The 24403-nt window shown below is 42.6% G+C and overlaps 3 protein-coding genes across 3 annotated transcripts in view; 2 read left to right on the plus strand and 1 right to left on the minus strand.

The window, feature by feature from the left end:
• The window catches only part of hs3st1l2 (heparan sulfate (glucosamine) 3-O-sulfotransferase 1-like 2), a 21781-nt gene extending 11428 nt beyond the window's left edge, over window positions 1-10353 (plus strand). Inside the window, exons 2-3 of the mRNA XM_083784119.1 lie at window positions 7469-7857; window positions 8243-10353. Coding sequence (XP_083640245.1) covers window positions 7612-7857; window positions 8243-8908 — 912 coding nt within the window. The 5' untranslated portion in view covers window positions 7469-7611 and the 3' untranslated portion in view covers window positions 8909-10353. The remainder of the gene's footprint in view (window positions 1-7468; window positions 7858-8242) is intronic.
• A 6801-nt stretch (window positions 10354-17154) lies between these two features.
• Window positions 17155-20201, minus strand: h2az2a (H2A.Z variant histone 2a). The gene is made up of 5 exons (XM_083784120.1): window positions 20061-20201; window positions 18816-18893; window positions 18579-18692; window positions 18338-18467; window positions 17155-18095 (listed from the first exon to the last, which is right to left on the minus strand). Exons 1-5 carry the CDS (start codon window positions 20061-20063, stop codon window positions 18034-18036), a joined length of 387 nt encoding a protein of 128 aa, XP_083640246.1. The 5' UTR covers window positions 20064-20201; the 3' UTR covers window positions 17155-18033.
• Window positions 20202-20983: 782 nt separating this feature from the next.
• On the plus strand, window positions 20984-23158 carry LOC310872337 (transcriptional regulator protein Pur-beta). The gene has a single exon (XM_083784117.1). It carries the CDS (start codon window positions 21000-21002, stop codon window positions 21984-21986), a length of 987 nt encoding a protein of 328 aa, XP_083640243.1. The 5' UTR covers window positions 20984-20999; the 3' UTR covers window positions 21987-23158.
• The last annotated feature ends 1245 nt before the right edge of the window (window positions 23159-24403 follow it).

A 24403-nucleotide genomic window follows, 5' to 3' on the forward strand; every position in this document is an offset into this window, starting at 1 on the left:
AGAGACTGAAAGGAAGGGAGACAGCTTTGTTGCCCCATGTCTACTTATTATAAGCGACTTTGGGCTTGCTTTTCTGTAACGTTATTTTTTTGTATGTGTTAATGTGGAGGGTAAGTTGATTTGGGCTTGCTTCCTAATGTTGTTTAAACCAGTGGTTCTCAAACATTTTACATGTCAAGGACCCCCAGATTAATATGTAATTGTCTGCGTATATCCCCATCTGAAAACCCCCATACTAGATGCCCTCCCCAGATTAATTTGAAAATAGCAGATCTACAAGCCTACAACGCATCACAACACGTTGCATTGTGAGCATATAGTAGGCTAGGCTATATAGGTATAAAGTGTCGCTTCTTTTGGGCTTGTTTTTATAGATCCGGCAACAATGAAGTGAGGGAGGGAGGAAGGAGTCCAGAGAAGACCATGGAGGGCCATGAGAGACAGATAGATGAAGGGACAAAGAGAGTGACAGAGAAAGGGGTGGGGGTGGGGATGAGTTTTATCTAAGTCCCACAGCCATGCTGATATGGCGAGCTCCAAAATCCACCGGCTTTCACTGTGGTACCCCCTACCAGGGACAATCTTCCTCTCTGCCTTACATTCACACCTCCTGCGGAGCGCACGCACACGCACTCACCCACACGTGCGTGTGTGTGTATGCTATACTTGCGAGGGCATGAATCATGGTCGTTTTTAGGACGGCAAATTTATAAATGGCCTTTTCTTTTTGTGGGAAGACGGAGGTTGAGTTGCAGAAATATCCATTCTGCAACTCACAACGCATCCCAGTATGACACGTCAAGAGCTTGTAGGTTGACTGTTAGGCTTAACTCCAAACCTAACCCCTGAACCTAACCTCTAAATGCCTGCTCGTACAGTATAACCAGTCTGTCTCGACAGACTAGTATAACCCTGTAACTAGTATGACCCTGAATCTTTTCCATTTCTCTTGTTAGGACCAGGATAATTGTCTATTTCTAAAACGAAATATTAGTACACTTATGGGCACATTTGGCCCTCACAAGAATACCGAGTGTAGAAACACATGCACACGCACACAACCGTGCCACCCCTCCGCCTCCCTGTGCAGGATAATCCTACCCCCACCCCAAATACCAGCACTCACCCAAAAGATATTTCCAATGCATGGCCAGCCAGCAGACACACATGCTTCGTGTTTGAGCGCACAGCACAAAGGGATGCTACAGTACACACATGCAGAGTACGTGAGATATTGTGCTCGCACACACAACACACACACACACACACACACACACACACACACACACACACACACACACACACACACACACACACACACACACACACACACACACACACACACACACACACACACACCATGTGCAACCCAGATTCGGCACAAACAAGGGACTAAATTATTCTCGCTCCTATGCCACAAAAATGCCCTACCAACAGTCATTAAGACATGCGAATCTCTTGACTCCTTCAAAACCACTTGGGACGGCTGCAATTCGAAACTGGCCCCCGTAAAATCTGAATCCCTCACCCACCCCTTTTCCCCCTCATTGTATACGCATATGCATCTGCCTTTCACAGATAATTGCATAATACAACTCTCACCCCTTTTTCTTCCCCCCCCCCCCCCCCCCCCATGATGAGGGCTTGGCAATGATTCATGTGAGCCTCGTTGAACAAGGCCAACCGAGCTCTCATGTGGGCCAATAATAAAGAGCGGCCCGCCCATTAGGAGCGCCTAATGAAGTCAGACATTTTGTCGGGCAAAGTGCAGGTATTTTTGGATATGGCTATGGTGATTTCATGTCCTATTTATTTAGATTAGGCAAGGTTCTATATTTGTGCAGGAGGATGCTAAACGCACACCAGTCTTAGTAGTGGTGCCAGCTCACGGCAGAAACATCTAAAGAGGTAGCTCTTTAAAGGTTCTATATTTGAACACAACTCTACGAAGTAAAACATTTAATTTTTTTCTTATCACCACAACGCCACAGCCAGGCAAGATTACATTCTATCCAATAGTTGAAGCCCCAAAATTACAATATTTAAGATTTAAGAACTTTTGTGATTAATTTAGGAGCAGTTGGGACTGGAGGCTGCTGTGGGCTGCCTGTGTTAGAGTAGCACTGTATGCATTAGCAGACTTACTTAACCAATAACCTACTACAGTTATAGTAGTTACTCTGGACCCCAGGAAGAATAGTTTCCACTACAGTGTTTCCACTACGGTACGATATAGACTTTTCCTCCCTCTACAAGCTTACAGCATGCTACGTTTGTGAGCTTGTATATGGGTTATTATTTTCCCAAATGTTCGCCTTTAAATGACATGCCCAGAATAGGGACGCTCTAGGGTTCATATGGTTAAATAGATTTGTGCATTAATGTAAATGTGAATCCAACTGCTTACAGACAGCAGACCGAGTTGGAGGTGCCGGACACAAAGTAGCCTACAGCCAAAGGGAGTGACATCAATGTGAGAGAAAGGCGATCAGTAACAGAAGGAGAGCGCGATGGGTTATGAGGAGATGTGGAGGGATGTAGAACATCACGTCAGTCTACAGAAGCCATGGGGATGTTCCACTGTAGTCAGTGGAGTCAACACACGCACACGCACATAGAGTTTATGGTAACAGTGATGATGCCATGTCACCAAGCCAGGGGATAGCGCTGAGGTGGATAGGGACACAGCCATGTTCCCTAAAGGTGCAATTAGCACCTGGGCACAGGAACAGCGCTAGACGGGGTTCCTCCCCTGGACCAGCACATTGTCTGAACTAATTAATAACTCCACCGCATCACAGCATCTCCAGTACAATAACAAGGCTAGCAAACAGTGGTGGCGGTGGGACAAACAGAAGGACGGGTGTTTTGACACCACTGTGTGCACCTTAACCACATTACACAGCTGGGAAGAGCAAACATTGATGATGAGTGATGTGAGTAGGGCTGCATCGACTAGTTTCTTAGCGATTTTTAATCGACATACAGTAGGCCTTTTTAAAATAATCAAGAAGCGTTTTGTAACATCTTTTTTTTAAATAATTGACTCATTGACTAGCCTTTGTAGTTTGTTTTACAACTGTCTCGCACTACCGCGAAAATATCTACCAGCTCACGTGTTGCATCATGACACGTTATTGTAGATCTGCTATTTGTGCTATAAAAAAGCATTTAGCACTTAAAAAAGCATTTGAAGCAAAATGTCAAATTTATATTATATTATATTAAAATCAATTAGCGGTTTTTTTAAATACATTTATTAAATCTATAATTTCAGATAATTGTCTCACCCCATCTGTGAGCATCAAATTGTAGCCCACATAGCTTGAGGCTATGCTACAAAATGTAAAAAATAAATAGCATTATTTATGTAGAAAAGACTGACGATTTAAATATTTTCATGCAAGGCCTTGTGTATGTGTATGAGAGTAAATCTCATACACATATTCATCCCTGGCTGGTATGTGTCAAAGTATTTTACAGTCTATGGTCAAAGTCCTCTAATAATGTGTTGGGCGAGGTCGAGGTGAGCCTATTTTATACATGTAATGCGTTGTAGCATGGAGAAAATAGCGGATCTACAAGCTCACAACTTATTTTCTTTATGACCCGGTGGTGTGAATGAAGACCTCTCCCTCCAGTGCCACCTGTATATAGCAACCCTGTATTGAATAGTCTATCTATGTTGTGTGATGAAATGTAATGTTTTTCTTTTCTTCCCCAAAAACAATCTTTCAGAAATGTTTTTTTGCCATGTGATGCCCTTGAGTAGTGATTCTTAGCACCTGAGCTGATCTAGAGCCCTATAAAAGCAACTTATTCATCTGCACTGACGAAGGTCGCAGGACCGAAACGTTATTGTCTCCACCAGGCCGAAGGCATGTGGAGAGAGTATGTTTTGCACTCCGTCCGTGTGTGTGTGTCCTTCCGTCAGTCCTTCCATCCGTTATCAGCTAATCTCCGGCACCGTTGGCCCCATCCATGCCAAACTTTGCACACACACTCCCTGGATGCCAACGACGAACCTCTGCCCCAAATATTCCTCAACAGCCTGTTATAGCGCCACCATGAGGCCGATTTAGGCAAAACACATTTCCGTAGATAACTCGTACTCATTTTATCCATACATCACACAATTTGGTATACACTATCTCCATAGTCATGTGATCAACACAGATCTGCACAATTTCCCATCTTCCATCTTGATTGGCTAAGATTGGCTTCCAAAGCTCACATGATTGGTCCGTTTCAAACAAATTGCAACAATTCACAAACAGTGTCCAATTTCCATGAAATTATACACGCACATTTCCACTAGGGAGGACGACATGCCACTATTTATTTCCCAAATCAGCCTCACGGTGGCACTATAACAATCCTGTTTTACCTATAACTGCATCGATCTGTATACAACTTAGGTATGCCACTCCCTAGAGGCTGTGGAAAAACATTTCCCCTGCATCCCTCCAAATCTGCCAGTTATAGCGCCGTCGCACAGATTTCATCCAAATCGGTACACATGATCTCTGTAGTCATGTGATCAAGACGAGCCTGTTGGATTTCTCAGATTCTACACGAAGTTTTCAGGAGTAGCCCGTTTTGTACAAAATGCTGCACATGTCCTGCTCATCCAGAATTCTATCCTCAGAGATGCTATGAGTGATCTGGCTCTGCATTTCCTCAACAAAATGAAGACAATTGTTGCAAGAAACAAAACAAACAAAAAAACATGTTTATATTACTCCTAAACATTTTGCCAAACATCACACACACTCCTATCCTCCTGGTGGAGACCTGTGCCCAGAAGGGCACTTTTTCTAGTTTTTAACCTCAATTTGAGCACAGAGCACTTTATGAGCATTCATTCAAAAATAAAATAACTTATATTTTCTTAAGTCTCTGACTAAGGAGTATTCCATAACAGTTCATGCGGCGAGCAAGTCTTTTTCTGCCAGTTTTCCATCCACTATTTCTGAAAATGTTTGTGACAATTTGTATTGTCTTTGAACATTTTTGTCTATAATGACGTGCTCAAAGTAGCACCAATTTGAGAGAGTAATAAAGTGCCTTGCACAAGGGAATCATTATGATAACTGTAGTTGGGGCAGAAGTGAGCATCATTCATTCAGTTTCCCTGTGCAGATATAATGTCCGATATATCATGCATTTTGTACAGCAAACTTACACAGTAATTAATACACTTAATACATGTGTATTCATTTTAAATGAGGTCTGGTACTGTATGTTCATGCCAGTGGTGGAAAGTAACTAAGTACAATTTTGAGGTATTTTTCTTTTCTTTTTACTTTACTGGAGTATTTCTAATCATTTTACTTTACTTTACTACTCCACTACATCTCAAAGGCATACACACACACACATATATATATATATATATATATATATATATATATATATATATATAATTATATATATTTTTTTACTGCACTACAATTATTTGAAAACTTAAGTTACTAGATACTATGTATACTGTTTTGAAACCACTTCAGATGTATACTTTGGCTAAATAGCGATTTACAAGCTCACAACGTGTCTGCTATTTTTAAAGGATTTTTATACATTTGAAACCGGACTCATAATAGACCATTACTAGTTCTACAATATGGTATTGAGTCAAAGTAAGTCTGGTACTGTATGTTGCTGCTGTGTTGAAATAAGTTAACTCACCACAGTTACAAAGCCTCTTTCGAAGCATGTATGTACTATGCTTTTTATTGCGAGTCAATAACCTCATATTAAAACCATAAAGACAACAAATTGTCTACACTGTAAAAGTAGCTCATTCGAACTCGGAAAAGCATTTTAATGGCCCCTGGGAGAGCCCTAAACCGCATAGCTGCATTAATTTTCAATACATTGCACTCTCTGTGCTTTAGATGTGAATGAATATTTGATATCCCTTGGCCGTAATCATACCACTGTCCTATATTCTACTTCCATGAATTTACAGTACTCTGCAAGTGCTGTATAAGACTGTAGTCTTCTCAGATGGTCTAACTATTTGAGATGTAAATTGATAAATATATAAAAGAAGTTCTCACTAATCACACATCCCTCAAAAGGGCTATTTTTTTTCCTTTCGGTATACACCTGACGTTTACTTGATAGTTGTTACATTGCTATTTGTCATTTACACTTTTATTTTTTATTTTTTATAAAGTATATTTATTGGTTTTTAAAGACAAACAGACATTACACAACAAGAACATAAAAACAAAGAAAAGAAAAGAAAAGAAAAACAGCTCAGGCACAACACTATTATAAATAAAAAGATTGAATATACAAAGACATCCCCAAAATCGGGGAATACATCCATACAGTACATAAATACATATATTAAAGAGGCAGACAATAGTTATCATAGGCACCAAATCATTACAACATGAGCAGACCCATGCATGCTCCACTCAAAGGCGGCAACCGCCACCCCTCCAGGCGGCAGGGCCACCGCCCCAAGAAGCGGCCCCGACGCAACGCATCGAGACCCCTGCCCGGGCGACCACCCCCCCATACCCAAAGGGCAGACAAGCCCCCGGGCAGACAAGCCCCCACCCCAAAGCAGAGCACCCACTAGGGAAGAATGCTGGTATATAAGATATCTAAGGTTGGTACGGAAAACCTCCAAGTATCGTGGCAGACAGTGTGGTTCCAATATGATTCAAATAAGGGTCCCAAATTTTGTAGAAAGTGTCCAATTTAGAATGCAACATGCATGTAATGTATTCACAAGGAATACAGCCCATTATAATGTTATGCCATGATTTCTTTGATGGAGCAACATCCTTGATCCAAAACAAAAGGATATTTTTCCTAGCAGCAAACGTTAATAAGTTGAACAACCTCTTATGTTTGACATCAATGACATGAACATCCGGGAGACCAAGTATAAAAGACACAACGGATCTAAATCGATCGAGACACCAAAAATAACAGAGAGTTCTGACACAATGTCATACCAATAGTTCTGAAGCTTCACACAGGACCAAAGACAGTGAACGTAATCACCAATCTCTGTCTTGCACTTAAAGCAAAATGGGGACGCACTGACATCCATTTTGTTCTTGAGAGCAGGAGTTATATGTATACGATGTAATATTCTGAACTGGATGGATTTCGCATAGGCCCACATATCTGCCCAGCCCTCATCATGAATAGAGACGTCCAGATCTTTTCCCCAGGACTGCTAGTAATCTGAGAGGATATACAGTAGATGAGTAGGAATTCAATACGTCACAGAAAATTGAAATTTGTTTCTTAGATAATTGCAAAGAGAGGGCTCGTTCTACCTGTGAAGCGGAACTATTGGCTAAAATTTCAACTGCAAGTTGTGCAAATCACAGAAGCTTTAACGTAAAGGCATTTCACCCACTCTTGTGATTTCTATCAAAAGACCATTGTGAAAGAACTCTTTGACGCCGGACACTAATGTGATATTCTTTTCCTGCAGGTTGTCCACTACAAAGGAGGCTGCCGACTGATAGCAAGGTCATCTGGGTGCACGCCTGGAAGCTGGAAAGTGTGGGCATATAACCTCCACTGCGCCTCCGTGTGTGTTTAAGTGTGTGGGTGTTCTCTGCCCAGGAGGACACCATGCTGTGGACGCTGCTACTAGCACTGCTGGTGCTTTTTCTACTGCAGAGCCAGTTTTGCACATGCATATGGGGTGCACGGGCCAATAATAAGGCTCCCGGCTCCTCGCCCCAGTCGTCCTCCTCTGAGGCCACCCAGCAACAGAGGTTACCTGGTGCCATTATTATTGGAGTGCGAAAGGGAGGAACCAGAGCCCTGCTGGAAATGCTCAATCTCCACCCGGATGTGGAGGTGGCAAAGGCTGAGGTAAAATACAAAGGTTATCCGTTACATACTATGGCTGTGCTCAACCATTATCTTCAGCATAACGCTAAGTACCATTTACATTTGCAAGACATAAAATATAAATAATTACAACACTTTCCACTCAGTCGTTAAATTGCACTCACACAGTCATTAAATTATGAGAGGAGAGGATTATACTTTTGTATAACATTGGTGTCATATTATTTTCATGTGCCTAGATTATGATTTCATAGGCTAATATCTAATAGTAATATACACTTTGTAATTCCTTTGATGATCATATTAGCAACTGTCATATGTTTTATTGACATTACAAAATGTATTAATTTCAGATTTTGTGCATTCTTTTCCATTTGTCACTCTTATCTACAAATCCGTTTCTCAGGTGCACTACTTCAACGTGGAAGAGCACTTTCGGCGGGGGCTGGCGTGGTACCGTGCCCAGATGCCCTTCACCCTTCCCGGTCTGCTCACTGTGGAAAAGACTCCCGGCTACTTTACGTCCCCCCAAGTCCCAGCGCGGGTGTGGGACATGAACCCTGCCGTGCGCTTGCTCCTCATCGTCCGTGACCCAGCCGAAAGGCTGGTCTCCGACTACACCCAGGTCCTGCACAACCGCCTGACCCGCCACAAGCCCTACCAGCCTCTGGAGGAGCTCCTGCTCCGCAATGGCCATGTGAACCCTGGGTACAAGGCACTGCAGAGGAGCCTCTACCATCAGCACTTGGCGCGATGGCTTGAGGTCTTCCCCCAAGAGCAGATCCACGTGGTGGATGGCGATGCGTTGATCCGTGACCCCTTTCCTGAGCTGCGGAAGGCAGAGAGGTTCTTGGACCTGCCGCCCAGGATCAGCCCTGACAACTTCTACTTCAACACTACTAAGGGCTTCTACTGTCTGCTCTCTGCGGGCCATGACAAGTGCCTGGACGAATCCAAGGGCAGGCCCCACGCGCCTCTCAGCACCCAGGCCTTCAAGAAGCTGTGCCACTACTTCAGGAAGCCGAACAAGCTCTTCTTTGAGATGACTGGGAGATCCTTCTCCTGGTGCTGAGTGTGTGTTGAACAAAGAGGGCTTAGGAATAGAGACAGGAGACAGAGACTGTGTGTGGTGTTATTGTTGGGTAGATGGACACTAGCTTGATTAAAGCATTGAACATAATCGGTGCGGCTACTTTGCCAGACATAAGCAGTGGGCATTGAGAATCACCTGCAGGGTGACATGATAATCATTGGCTGGATTCCAAGTCTCTTGCTTATTGTTTTCTTTTTCCTCACTTGACCCGGAAGTTCAATTCTGTCTCCCATTTTGATGGTCATGTGAATGTCTCTTGTTCCTGAGGATTAGGATCTCTGAGGAGCTACTGTAGGAGCTACTGTATGAGCGGGCAAACTTGAGTGTATCCTTACAGGACGACTTTACTAGCTGAACAGACTGATGTTGCAGAGTGCAGACTCCTCCCTACAGCTGGCAACGTTGCTACATGCACGTGTCATGAGGGGGACATTAAACTGTGGCATATCTAACTTTCATTTCCTTCAAACAAACAGTCATGAAGGTGGTTGGTGAGGCTCAGCTGTGTTGTCATCCAAAATGGACGTCGCGTAACATGACGCTTCAGAGGAGCTGACTTGCAACTTCTGTGGACATAATTTCCTTGTTTCCTCCCTCCTTGCTTCGTTTCCTCCATTCCTCCTCGCTGGGAGAGACTAAGACGACAAGGAAAGGACTCGTGATAGAAACTAAAATGCATGAGCATGATACGAGACCTGGGATGCAGCCATAGTCAAGAGTATCATAATAACTGCAACACTGGAAAGGTTTTTGAGGTTCTCTATACACCAGGCCAACACAACCCTTTACTGTGACCACACTGGTGCCTGCTTGGATATTATGTCCGGTCCTGATGTACAAACTGGAACTGACAAACAAAAAGCCACAACACCTGTGCCATACACATTTTGAGAAACCGCAGCGCAGAGGAACTGAATTTCATGTTTTTTGTATGGGACTTTTAAAGAAGACGCACAGATTTAGAAGACATGAGGAAATTAAAAAAGAGAAAGAATGGGATGGAATGTAAATGTTGCACTAAAGCCTGATTTATAATACTTAGTCATAAGATGGTGTTCCATGCCAACAATATTGTGTATTTTACCAAAGAACACCGTTGTATGATAGAGTATACAGTAGAATGCTTATATTGCATACAAGGTCAATCAATGATAAGACTCAATGTACTAAGTTACAACAGTTTGAATAGGAACCGATTCTAAACTTCAACTGATTATTGGTGTAAAAAGTGTGCTAGTTGATAATGTTTTATTGAGTCATGAATGATGATTACTGTTATTTTGTTACTATTCTGCTAGATTTCACTTTCAGACATTTCTATTTTTGGTCTTTTGGAATTAGCTACTTTTGAAGACAATTGTTTTTACTTTACTTTGAAGGCTGCCAGTGTATTCGTGTTTTCTAAAATGTTCTCCTAATAAAACGTGTGCAGTTGTAAAGTGTGAACACACAGCGTGACGCGACTACATTCTGAACCCATCTTCATCGCGCAGACCGGCGAACCAATAGGATCCACTGGCTGTTTGGCCAATTTGAATCCGCCCCTCTAGACTAGATATCACACTGGCTGGGGCCACGCTGGGCAAGACCTGTCCTACGCTGTAGACGGCGCTATCATTTTTTGGGGGTGGAAGTTGCGGGATTTTGGCGGAAGTACCGCTCAAGGAAAGTACGCGTTGATGCTTTACAAATCAGTTTACATTCTCCGTGAATGAAACAAGTGTTGTGATTGGTCAGAAAAATATCGTATCCGGGGGAAATACATCTGAAGGATGTTCCGGACCGACACTTCTGCCGATAGCGCCTCTGCCTTAGGTTGTGACCAGGCTTTTCTCTTCGCAGATCATGAGTAAGGCTGGGACCGAGGCTAGGCTGGGGCAGGCTACTTCTCCACCAATGAATGGTGAATTGCTAATTTTGTTAGATAATATGGCTAGAGTAAAGCATGTTACATACTCACTGTACTTTACAAAATTCTTGAAAACAGTTAAGCAGTCAAGCCTCTTTTTTTTATCGAATACATTTCTTGCTAATACGTTATTTATTTTCAAGTGGACTTAATGTGGGCAAAATTATTTCCACCATTGGCCCACGGGCCGCACTTTGAGAAGATGTTCCCTACATCAAAGATCAAAGCAGGCTGCATCTCTTTTCATCATGGAGTCATATCCCCCATAGAATCACCTTCAGATTCACACCCACCCTCTGACAAATCACACATGCCGGTCATCTGAAGGGCAAGGCTTTGTATTTGACTGACAGTCAGCAGGGTTTTTTTCCTCTCCATTGGGATACAGAATTTAAATCTGAATTAATTCGGACTCACCGACAACTCAATCCATGCTGTCCATTGAACTTAGGAGGTTTATAAGTCACCCTGGATAAGAATCTGCAGAGGCATTATTTCAGAACAAACTAGAGGGTGGTATTTTTCTAAAGTTCTAAAAAAATCTGAAAAATAAATAAAAGCAGCGATGACCAGGCCCTGTCATCCCTGTCCACGTTAGGGCTCAATATCGACCAATCAGAGCAGGGAGCAGAGATAAGTAACTCAAATGAGTCTAGTGAGGCGACTCGTGACTCTGTAGGACAAACTGTTCAAAAGTTATGGCAAAATATAGAAACTATGAAATATTGACCAATCAGAAGAGGGGGTGGAGCTAAGTAACACCAATGAAGGACATGGTCTTAATACAGAGTCCAGTGATGCAACCATGCCCCCAGGGAGGCTCTCCAGCGTTGAAGAACCCGGCCCTAGTGGTTAGAGCGTGAACTGCAGGCGGACCCGTGGATTTATGAGGAAACCCTGTGCAGCTGGGCGTTAACATTGAGTGCTCGTTTGCACTTCTGCAACTTTCACTGAAATGAATACCGGGGGGGGGGGGGGGGGGGGGGGATGCAACTCATAAGTCTGTATGCCAAACTGTTCAAAAGTTACGGCAAAACATGAGAACTAACAATTAGAAGAGGGGGCAGAGCTAAATAACACCAAAGCACAAGAACTTTAAACAGAGTACAATGACAAGTGGCTACGACTAGCAAAGTCGTGAACTATCGACCAATCATAAAAGGGGGTGGAACCAAATTACACCAATGAAGGACAAGGACTCTGATCTGATTCCAATGACACCACCCACAAGTCTGTATGGCAATCAGATAATAAGTTACAATGAAGGAAAACAACAATAGGACGGCTCGGCTATTTATTATCATTTCACTTCCTGTTTGGCGAAGAAAGTTTTACGCTTCGCCAAGGTCACGCCGTTTTATGCGGCCAGGACTTTGGCCTGGCGGAGAAAATAATAATAAATAATAATTGTGGAGAAGAAAACTATAGGAAAGAATAGGATATTTACTTGCAAGCCCATAAAAACTGGTCCATATGTTTGGGAGACAGCTGTTTCCCATTGACCCTTCAAGACTAATATGTAAAGTGACCTGGGACATGCAGTCAAGAGGGAGTTTGAGAGAGGTAAGAATAAACAAATTATTCTTGCTCTTTGAAGATGTGAGGCAAGCCACGTCTTTCATGTTCTCCCTCTGAGGCCCATCGTGTTGTGAACAGGGTCTGATCCCATCCTGAGTGAATGTCATGTCATATAATCCTACTAAATAAATATGTACATGTCTTCCCAACTGAACTGAGAATGGCACTCATTGATGCGTTTCACTATAGAACTTCACCCACTGATGCGCAAAAGTGAGACATCACATGAGAGCCTGCCATGATTAGAGCACAATGAAGAATATATTACCAGTTACCATCTTGATGACAGTAATACTTAAACAACAGTCTGATCCTGATGAGCAAAATCTGGTTTCCCTCCAAATGATAAAGCAAATCTCTGCTGTCGAGAAGAAACCTCTTAACTCCAAATTGTTAATTTTTCAGGAAATGAAAATTATACGTTTTTCAGGAAATTAAGAAAACCTTATATTTTCAAAACAAAGCAATACTGCCCCATCAAAGTTGGTGTTGTGAGTTTATATATTGTCAATTACTTGCATGAGAGGGGAAGCGGTGGTGGAGTTAGTTGCTTAGCAAACAGTTTGGGGTCCAATGGAGTTAAGAGGTTTTTTCCAAAGCGTTTTTTACTACTTTCCATTGGTTCAATATGTTTGAAACAACACACAGATGTAAAGGGTGTTCAATAGCACTGATTCATGCAAAATCAATTCTGATCTTTAGGCAACGAGTCCCGTTACTGTAATTCAGAGCTTACTTTCCAATGGCTCTACTGTAAAATCCGATGGGTTTTTTGTGTGTATGATAATATAAGATCAATAGCAAAGTCATGCTTAGATTGTGTGATAATTGCAGGCAAGGGTGCCAAACTTAGGAGGTATGCCAACACAAGACATGTAAACTATACCTAAACCACGAATACTGAACTAGCCAACACCCCTCCATCTGTACAACCCATAGGTTATTAATAATTCCAATAAACAAAAACTGCAGACAACAGCAGCAACGCTACTTGGCCAACTCATTGGACATATCTGGTCAATTTGTGCAGATCTGATAAAAAAGAAAGGTGCCAAGTGACGAGACAGAGAGAGGGTAACCAATACTTGCTATCAAAAGGGTAACTTGAAAGACTGTAACAACTACAGGGGCATCATGCTTATATCTGTGCCAGGGAAGGCATTAAGCACAATCATCCTGGACCATATGCAGACCGTGGCCATCTTACCATATAAATTAATAGCAAGGTGCTAACAAGGTGCAACTTCCCTTTGGTAGCCTATTCATCCAAACAGAAAAGTCCTATCTGATTGTATTACACAACTTCAAACTCACCAAACCAACAAGTGTTTGTTTCATAAAAATCCACTGTAGACATGTTATTAGCTACTTTGTGTCCTTGCAGGTGATTATTAAGTGTTGCAGTTTGGAAGTGCTCGTTAGATATCACTCAACTGCCCTGCATACCACCTGTTTTGAATTTGCAGAGGGACAAAATGAGGGGCCCTGCCTGGTTTTTCGGGGTAAAATATACAACGGTTGATAAAATGAGGTTAGTTTGTAGTTATTAACATGAATGTTCCATCCCTAAATCCTCCATTGCTCAGGTGCAAATGCATGACAAATAATGTATGTCTGATGTAGACTTTCATCAACTTTGATTAGTAAATGGTAAATGGTAAATGGTGCATTTATATAGCGCCTTTATCCAAGGCGCTTTACAGAGATTGTGCATTACATTCACCCATTCACACACACATTCATACACCGATGGCAGCGGAAACCATGCAAGGCACCAACTAGCACATCGGGAGCAATTAGGGGTTCAGTGTCTTGCTCAAGGACACTTCGACAACAACTCTGGGGGAGCCCGGGTTCGAACTGGCAACCTTACGGTTGCCATCCAGGCACTCTACCCCTGAGCCACCGCTCCCCTATAGCTATAGGGATCCTCAAGACTCCAACCCTTTAGGGACAATAATTGTGACATTTCTCTGGATGAGATAATGTTGGGCCAACATTAAACATAGCTCATATAGTAGGAATCAAATGTCATTGATGGAACATCAATGACAAATGTGTATAGGCCTTGTCAGATTACATTCACAGTACAAACCATTCTGAACCAACCTGCCAGTCCTATTTCAAGGCACCGTAAATTTGTCAAAACATATAGTAAGATGTAAGAACTGTATCTCCTAAAGCTTGGCTATAAATGCTTTAACTTAAATGCTAAACTGCATTAAAGCAAATTTGAGGCAAAATCAATGTGCCAATTATTTGGACAAATATAAAAAGGCTAGTGATGTATCACGTTTATAATAAAACTCTAGTGAACTGCTACATAAATTATGTTACATATAAACATGAATGGAAGCTTGCCTACAAGACAAAATCCCCACTCAGTCTTCAAAGCATAATTCCTAATCTAATCATGACATAATCTAATATTAAACAAAATAGGCCTACTACCCCTAATAAACTTAAATTCTAAATGTAATACAGTATCTTAAAGTGGACTCTCGATCTCTTTGATTGAATATACATATTTGTGTAACCCTTTGAACCTCTGTAAATACATAGCCCTTTCCAGTAATCCAATAATATAGACACCTTAATAGTGGTTTGTAGAAGGGGAAATTAGGTTGGATCTGTAGTTTGAGTGCCCTGGTTCAATGGTGATATAATAACTAGGAACAGTGGCACTCTGACCTTTCACATAATAGCCTGCTGATGTACCTGTTCATCTGGGTTAAATTTAAATGATGAACAGAACAAATTTGGACCATCTCTGTATTCAAATTAAAATATTGCAAGTATTCCCTTTCATGACGACAGGCCCAGGAAATAATTCCCCTGCATTTTAAAGATCTGTAAACCTTGAACAAAGCCAACTTCAGTCTTAGTAGTGGTGCCAGCTCACAAGAAACATCGAAAGAGTTAACTCTTTAAATCATGACAACAAACACAATATTTTGGGCCGAACAAATAATTTGAAAGAAGAATAAAGGGAAGGGTACAATACTTGTTGTTTGCTATTATGTACTCGCTCACTCCAGCATGGTGGTGTTACGGTGAAATTGGTGACCTGCTGAAATATGTGACAATCGTCTACAATCGCATAACGTCACAGTGTCTGAATGTAAATCGTTGCAGTTTGTTTATTAGCAGAGTTAAATCTAGCAGTATTCATGCCACGTATTTAAAGAACTCCATGTAAGTTGTGTGAAGACAACAAGATTGGTCACATATTTCAGCAGGTCACCAATTTCACCATCATTTGCCATGCTGGAGTTACCGAGTGTGAGTGAGCAGGTGGCCGAGATTGGAATTTGGCTTTAAAGACTGAAGGGCTGTATTTTGCGTGTCTTAAGTACCAGGTCGTATTCCCTAACTTGAGTAAACTAAAGACCTTGAGGCGTGATCAATGCTCTTTGGCCACTCAGAATAGCCAAATGGCATGGATCACGCCTCCAGGTCTTTAGTTTACTCAAGTTAGGGAATAAGACCTTGTACTTAAGACACGCAAAATACAGCCCTGAGAAGCTATAGCGGATGCATTCAAATAAACCTAAGGAAATGGTAATGTCATTGTGAATATCACTGGCACCCTCTGCTGGCCACAATATAACACAAACACAAGGTCACACAGCTTGAGTTTGTACAGTAGTGAGTAGTGCTACAAACAGTGCAGTAAATAGTTTATAAAAGGGAAGATAGAAAAGGGTACATATTTCCTAGCTGTGTGAGAAATTAAAAAATGCCATAGCTTGTGGAAATTGAAATGATAAGGTTATGTTTTCATTGCTGTTTCTGGTTGTAGAATGTCCAATAGTACTCTACTCTTTATTCATGCATATATATATATATATATATATATATATATATATATATATATATATATATAAATCATGAATAAAATGTAGGTCACACTAATACTATTCGACTTATTGACAGCTAGCTTTTAACCATTGCTTTAACCTCTCCAACTTTGGGGGTCAAACATTGAGAATGGAATTGACCTTCAAGTGAGATCACAGATGGTAAGCCATTTTCTCCACAGAAGGGCCAATACAGCATCAGGCGGCTTGCTATGGAACACCGTAACTACAAGCGATTATGCAGTATAAAGTAGTTAGTGTTACAAATTTAGGTAGGTGTAAACTACAATAGCTCCAATTGAAAATAATGCCAGATACATCTTCAAATGTAGCAGCAACACTTTAGGTGAAATAACCCTCAACATGACCTGTGAATGGATTCTACAAGACCAGTTACCAAGAAGGAATTTAAGTAGATGGATTGTCTTGGAAATGTGAACCTTGCTAGATCTTTTTTTATTTATTATTAACTAAGTAGTTTAGTAAAATGTGAATGACTGGGTGAATTTGCCATACTCCACATTGGGTTCAATCCCCCGTTTATATACCAAAGACTAAAAATGGAACCAAATACCTCCCTACTTGAGTTTACTTGCCGTAGCGAATAAAAATAAAAGCCAACATCCCTGACATACTCCTGGACCCTAAAATCAAGTCCAGGTGGTGTACTCGTACAGAAGGACAGGGGGCTCCAAAGAGGCTACTTTTATTGTACACTGCAGTCAGTGATGCCAGATGTACTATAATTGTACTCTGTAAGATCAATTCCAAAACTTCCCTGGCTGCCGATTCAAGATCCGGTTCAGAACTTCAGATCTAGAGTCAGTAAATCTGACTCTAGATCTGTACTGACATTAAAAACACAGGTTGCATCTCTCTAGTCGTTTCAGGCTTTTATTTGTGTAAGGTCCAGGAAGTTGCCTGCTTCCACGCAGCATGTGTGATGCATTTTTATCTCATAGGACTCAGTCTCAATGTTTCTTGAATACGCATTGTGAAATTACATATTTACACCCGTGATAAAAAAAAAATGGGCAGTGTACGAAAAATTTAAGCCGCCATAAGATAATTAAAAAAAATCCCATCTGGCAACACTGACTGCAGTGCATCCTTTGCAATGTGACTATTGCACATGTGCATTGCAATGTAGACATGTATTGTGCAGTCCTAATGCCAAGCATTTCACATTTAACAATTTTAAACTCTGCAATTGACAGCAGCACACACAGATCTGATAAGTGTGATAGGGGCTGAGTCAAAAGATTTATCTCAATGATAATGTTACTCCCCCTAAAACACCACCATACAAAGACAGTCAGTTAAAAATGCTATTAATAATATTGATTCACTCATGTCAAATCCTATCTGTATTCATAAGTGATTTTGTCAGAGCTGAAAAGGCCAAGCAAATAACCACAAAAGTACGTTTTTTCTTTTTCTTATAAAAATGGTTTTAACAATTCCATTTTCAGTATAAAACATTACAGAATCCCAGGCCAATCAAACAAATTCACTGTCACCATTTGACAAAATTATAAACTCCCCAGTCAGACGTTCTACGATAACATACAAAGGTTTTTTTTTTTTTCTTCCTTTATGGGTTTTCCACTTTTTTCACTAGCTATGGGAAAATATTACAATAAACACAAAGCCTAACAATCACTCTTCGTTAGCTATAATAATAATAAAAAAAGAACGAATGTGAACTCCTGATCTGGTCCGAGCCCAAGCACCCACATTTCTGGTCAACATGGCACCTATGCAGTCTTCTGCTGGCCCTTCTTCCCAATGAGGGACTTATGGATGTGTGGAATCACACCTGCAAAACAACAACATGTACATTTCAATATTTGAGGCTCATGTGGACGAGTGGTGTTCAGAACCCATTGGTTGAATCTCAGGGAAGAGAATAAGAAAGACGCAGTCTTGTGGTGCAGGTTATCATACAGGATTGTACAGCAATTATACTAAAACCGCAACATAATGGCAGAGTGGGTAATGAACATCTCCCGTCATGGGTGGACAGTGCATTCTTGAGCCATGCGTTGCGTTTGATCTCACCTCCTCCAGCGATGGTGGCCTTGATGAGGGAGTCCAACTCTTCGTCACCACGGATGGCCAGCTGCAAGTGACGGGGAGTGATACGTTTCACCTTCAGATCTTTGGAGGCATTGCCTGCCAACTCTAATACCTGGGACAGAAAAGGCAATAATGATGAATTTAAAGAATAAACAGTCCGTATCTACAACAACCACAATGCATGATACCACATCGAATTACATGGGGCATGGGAGCCACTTACTTCAGCGGTGAGGTACTCAAGGATGGCTGCACTATAAACAGCTGCTGTTGCTCCTACACGGCCATGACTTGTTGTGCGGGTCTTCAAGTGCCTGTGGATACGACCCACTGGGAACTAGCAGGTAAAATAGGAACGGGTCATTATGAAAACGATTTGACATGATCAAAAGACAGGTTGTAACACGTGCAAAAGCGATGAAGACATACTAGAAGTTCTAAAAAGGCAGACAACTCTTACCTGCAATCCAGCCCTCTGGGAGCGAGACACTGCTTTTGCCTTGGCCTTGCCACTGTCTTTTCCTGCCTTGCCACCAGCCTGCAGTCAGATGAATGCATTAGCTTACAAAATACAGCAGTAGACAATACAGAGCCATACGCATTTTATCATGACATGTTCCTTCCATAATAAGATATCTCCCAATTTAGAATGCCACTGGCTCTTTGGTAAAGTTCTCACCAATCTGTATGCAAGCTCTACTCGGACCCAGTGATGTCACAAGTCAAATCAAATGCAAGCAGGTCAAAGGGCTAACAGATTATAATGCTCCTACACGTACAGCCAGACTGACGGGACGGCTTTCCCGCCATCCAACATTCAGTAGCAGGTGGAAGAGGATCCGGCAAGTACAGTAGGCTAATGTTACACTGGAAACTACATGCAAACCAAAAGTTCTTATGAACGGATGAGTCAAGCCGTCGGGCTGATAATCATAAAACTGTTAACCCCGCCACTCTGAATGGCGGCTTTGATGTCAGTCAACGGATTATGTTCACCGACGACTTTAATATAGTCTCACACATCCTGCAAAAGGGGCTTCCTGGGGATATTCTGGGTTAATACCTATTTGAATGAACTATTACTATGTTATCAATGTTGGTTTTATCACACACAAGCAGCTGCTCACCAATCGACGTTCTGGCGAGTAAACACGGCTAAAAACCCCGTGGGGAAAAATACCAAATGTATAAGCTCACACAACACGTAGCTGAAGCGACCCCTTTGGGCTTGTAGGTCTACCATTTACGGCGGGCGACACCGTCGCACGACGAAGTATAACGAGGCTATATGCTAACCCGCATTAGCTTAGCTGGCTAGGTAGCACGGTGGCTATTTGCAACCCATTACAAAAAGCTTCGTGCCCCAAACACACGATTTACGAACACAGTCCACAATTTACGTGCGGTTGCAAATCATTTCTCTCAAGAAGAGCCCCGTCCATCAGGTAGTTAACCCGCCGCCAACGTGCCGGGTAAAAAAGCGACCCACAGACAGAGTCAACGTTAGCGCGTTAGCCGACGGTGGTTAGCCTGTTAGCAGCTAACCTTTTAGCAACACTCGTTCGGTTTTAGTCAAAATGCTGCACCGTTCGGCTTCTGACCAAAACAAATTAATAGTTCAGTGAGAAGAACGGATAAAATAACATATATAATCATGCATGAACTGCAACACGACGTTCAATGAATAACTGCAATAAATCCGTACCATTTTCCTGTTGTGTGTTTGATTGTAGAGTAAAGAGAAGTGTTCAAGTCAAGACCGTAATGAAAAAAAAATCGTGCTCTAGGAAAAGGAGAGAAACAATAAGCCCCCTTTCGTAAAATGTACTTGCGCGTGGTGCGACCCCTCGCGGGTGAAAATAAATACGCCAATCGGGTGGGGCGTTGTTACTTCGAATCGTCCCTTGGACCAATCGCTGTGCGTCTATCTCACTGAGCGTTGAGCCGTTTATCCCCCATCCCCCACACTCCTCCGCGAGCCTTTGCGCACGATACCAACAAGTAGGCGGGGCTGTCGGTGATACAATTTGAAGAAGTACATGTATTATTATTTTTGAGGGACATTAGTTAGCCCTAAATGCATTACAAATGCACGAATTGGGGGCGCATAGTTTGGATTAAATTATTAAATTAAACTGGGTTTATAATAAAATGTAAATGTACGAAAAAAGGAAAATAATTGTGTAGCAATATTACCCATCGGAAACGAAGACCAAATATTGTTTGTAAATAACAAGAAAGCCTAATTTGTATACGTATTAGTGCGCGCCAGTGGCATGCGCCCAAAATGGCAGAACTGCAAGCTCACTGTACGACGAATCGAGACGCGTAATGAGCTTGCAGATCTGCAATTTTAGGCGCGCGCAACAAAGTCAAACGTAAAAACCCTAAAATGTACTTGAACGTCATCGATGGGGGGCGGAGTATGCCTTGATGGACAGGGGGAATCCACCAATTAAAATGCCTGCTTCCGGGCTGACACCGTGATGGACGTTCCCGGCGGGCCTATCGCGGCGCAGAAGTCAGCGTCCGGTTTCCTCCGTGTGCGAGCTCGACGAGCAGCGGGGAAGAGGGCGGGGGACTCGGGGAGGAGGGTCAGAGATACGCAGAGAGAGACTAGAGAACCTGGCTGCTGGTGGCGAAGATGGCGGATGGGGACAGTGGCAGTGAGCGCGGTGGCAGCAGCGGCGGCGGCGGCGGCGGAGGAGGGGGCGGCGGCGGCGGCGGTGGTGGAGGAGGAGGAGGAGGAGGAGGCGGCGGCGGCGGCGGCGGGTACCAGCACCACCAACGGGAACCGGAGACCCAGGAGCTGGCCTCGAAGCGGCTGGACATTCAGAACAAACGCTTCTACCTGGACGTGAAGCAGAACGCCAAAGGCCGGTTCATCAAAATCGCCGAGGTCGGCGCCGGGGGCTCCAAAAGTCGCCTGACCCTGTCCATGTCAGTGGCGGCGGAGTTCCGCGACTACCTGGGGGATTTCATAGAGCACTACGCCCAACTGGGGCCTAGCAGCCCGGAGCAGATCGCTCAGTCATCCGGCGGCGATGACACTGGGCCTAGGCGGGCCTTGAAGAGCGAGTTCCTGGTTCGCGAGAACCGCAAATACTACCTCGACCTAAAGGAGAACCAGCGGGGGAGGTTCCTCCGGATCCGACAGACCGTCAACCGTGGACCTGGTTTTGGCGTCGGGGGCGGCGGCATCCCCGGAGGAGGCGGAATGCAGGCCGGACAAACCATCGCACTCCCCGCTCAAGGTTTGATAGAATTCCGCGACGCCTTGGCCAAGTTGATAGATGACTACGGCGGAGATGACGAGGAGCTGGCCGCTGGTGGCGGCGGCGGGGCCGGGGGCTACAGCGAGCTTCCGGAGGGCACCTCCATCATGGTGGACTCCAAGCGCTTCTTCTTCGACGTGGGATCCAACAAGTACGGAGTTTTCTTGAGGGTGAGCGAAGTTAAGCCCAGTTACAGGAACTCTATCACCATCCCATTCAAAGCGTGGGGCAAGTTCGGGGGCGCGTTCAGCCGCTACGCCGAAGAGATGAAAGAGATCCAAGAGAGGCACAGGGATAAAATGTACGAGAGGAGAGCTGGAGAGGAGTCTGAGGGTGACGACGTGGACGACGATTGATCGACGGCTGTTTGTATTCAAGGTGACAACATGATGCAAAGCCAGGAGAGCGAAACGAGATAGAGGAACGACTATTATGTGCATGACGAATCGAACTTAAAATGATAAAAAACATGGAGTAAATACAAAGTATATTTGACTGACAAATTACTGTCTATATAAGAGAATCGTGTTCTAAAGTTTTAGATGGATGTCATAGCTAAACGAGTGCGGACTGCAGTAGTCAGCTCCTGTATGAGATTCCCCATTGACGAGAAAAAAATATATATTATTGATTGTCCATTTGATAACCTCACACATGTAGCCCAGCAAATTAAGTTTGACAGTGCTCAAAGACACACAACGCAATAGGTTGCCAGTCCCACTCTGTGATTGTTATCCAATGGTAAGACCTCACCTGGACCTGACCTGTATATTTAGGAAGTGTGGCAAGATTGACACATTTCAGAGCTAGAGATGTCAAGAAAGCACCTGCATCACTTAACCACAGCTGTGTTTTGTCCCAGTAGTGGCTTGTGTGGCTATCCCAGGTATGAATGTTGTCTGAGAACACCAGAGCACTTTTCTCAGCTATAGGGGGCATCCTTGGCATTGCAGGACATCCACTCAGCAAGGTCGCTTAAGGTGATCTGTTAAAAGCACACGGCTCATTTGGACTCAGAACGCCACCTGGTTATATCAAAGCAGGACTGGTGTCTCCCACCGTCGCTCAGGTGCCAACCCTGCTCCAATATAGCTGAAATGCAGTGAACAGTCAATACTATGGCATTGTGTGCCAGGGCCCGAACATGGCCCATGATCTGTATGGGTATATCAGCAATACCTGTACCGTGTACCTGTACACCACTTTCATGACGTGTTGAGTACACTTTTTGCCAGCCAGCCACTGCAGTCAGGTCCTTGGCAACTGGTGATGTCTGACGATGGAGGCCCAAGTCAGACCCTCCTTCTGAGGGAGGCGGTGAGCTTGGACCTTTAGTGCTGGTCTTCATTTCGGAGTTGATTATCAAAGCTTATTATTGCCGGGCTTGAGCTACAGTCTCAATGGAATCTACCTTGATGACAGTGCGCCATTTGGATCCTTTAATCTTGAACTCAGACCATTAACGACTGAAGCAATATTCAGTCTGATTGTAAAAAGAAAAGAAAAAAAAAGAAAAAAAAAAAGAAAGGTGCTTTTGGAAAACAAAACCCACAATTGGGTGCTGTACCTAAATAACTATATATATATATATATATATATATATATATATATATATATATATATATATATATATATATATATATAGATAAAAAACATACTGGAAGAGATTTACTTACTAAAAGATCAAGTATAGATAGAGTTATTTTTCAAAAGAGATATATTGAAATATGTCTAAGAAATGATAAATCTATTAGGTAATGCTGCCTAAAGTGGCTTATTTAAAACACTAAGCTTGGATGCAACTATCCAGGGTGATATTTCATACCTGCTTTTTTTTTCCTAACATTTGTTTTCTTCCTTAGAGGAAATTAAGAGTACAAAAAATAAATTAACACAGTATATTAGCAATTTCTAGATACAACCTCATTCAGATAGTATATCCGCTAACACTCAGCACTCCAGTACACTTTACAGAACATCAAGTTGTCCCCTCATCTCAGTACACCCGCTTTACAATATTTTCTCGCAAATTGGCTAACCATCAGTTGCCATATGACGCAAACGTAAACATTAACGATCATGAATACATGTCTTTACTGCTCCTTTTTGAATATGATCATGTTTTGCATGCCTGCTCCTATATGGAGCTGCCTTGTGTTATTTTCTTTTGCATATTCTGATTGCTGTATGATGGTATTTATCCATTTTGTGAACAGTTTCAAGTTTTCTTGAAAAGGTGCAACTGCAATGGAGGAGAAAAAAAAGGTTCAAGTTTACTTCTCAACATAAAAAAGCCACAGCTTCCCCATGCTTTGGGGAATGTCACTTTCATTGTCCCACTTCCTTTAGTGTGTGAACCTCTCGTTGAATTTTACGTTACCCAAATCCACCCTCTCAAAACAGCAGATAATTTGCCATACAAAAACATCTGGGAGCAATATTTTTCTTTTCTATCGATATAAATATACTATATATAATATACACATGAGATTGAAGTACATCCTTCTTCCTGTACTGTGTTACGTGAAATGGCAGCTGTTTCAGTCGTGTGTTCTGCTGTAATATTCTATCAAGTTCCTTTCAACGAGAAATAAAAAGGTTTTTGCTCAGGAGAGGTGTGGTGTTTCTTCTTTTCCCACCGGAGGACCACTTTTCACTTAAACGAGTTTCAGGATTAGACAGTGTAGGTTTTGTAATAGTCAGACTGCATAGTAAAGGTTGATACTTGGGCAGCAATGTCAGCAACAGGTGCTTCTTGAAAATGACGGAAGGG

Source organism: Protomyctophum parallelum (assembly GCF_964188405.1).
Source record: "Protomyctophum parallelum genome assembly, chromosome: 15".
Lineage (NCBI taxonomy): Eukaryota > Metazoa > Chordata > Actinopteri > Myctophiformes > Myctophidae > Protomyctophum > Protomyctophum parallelum.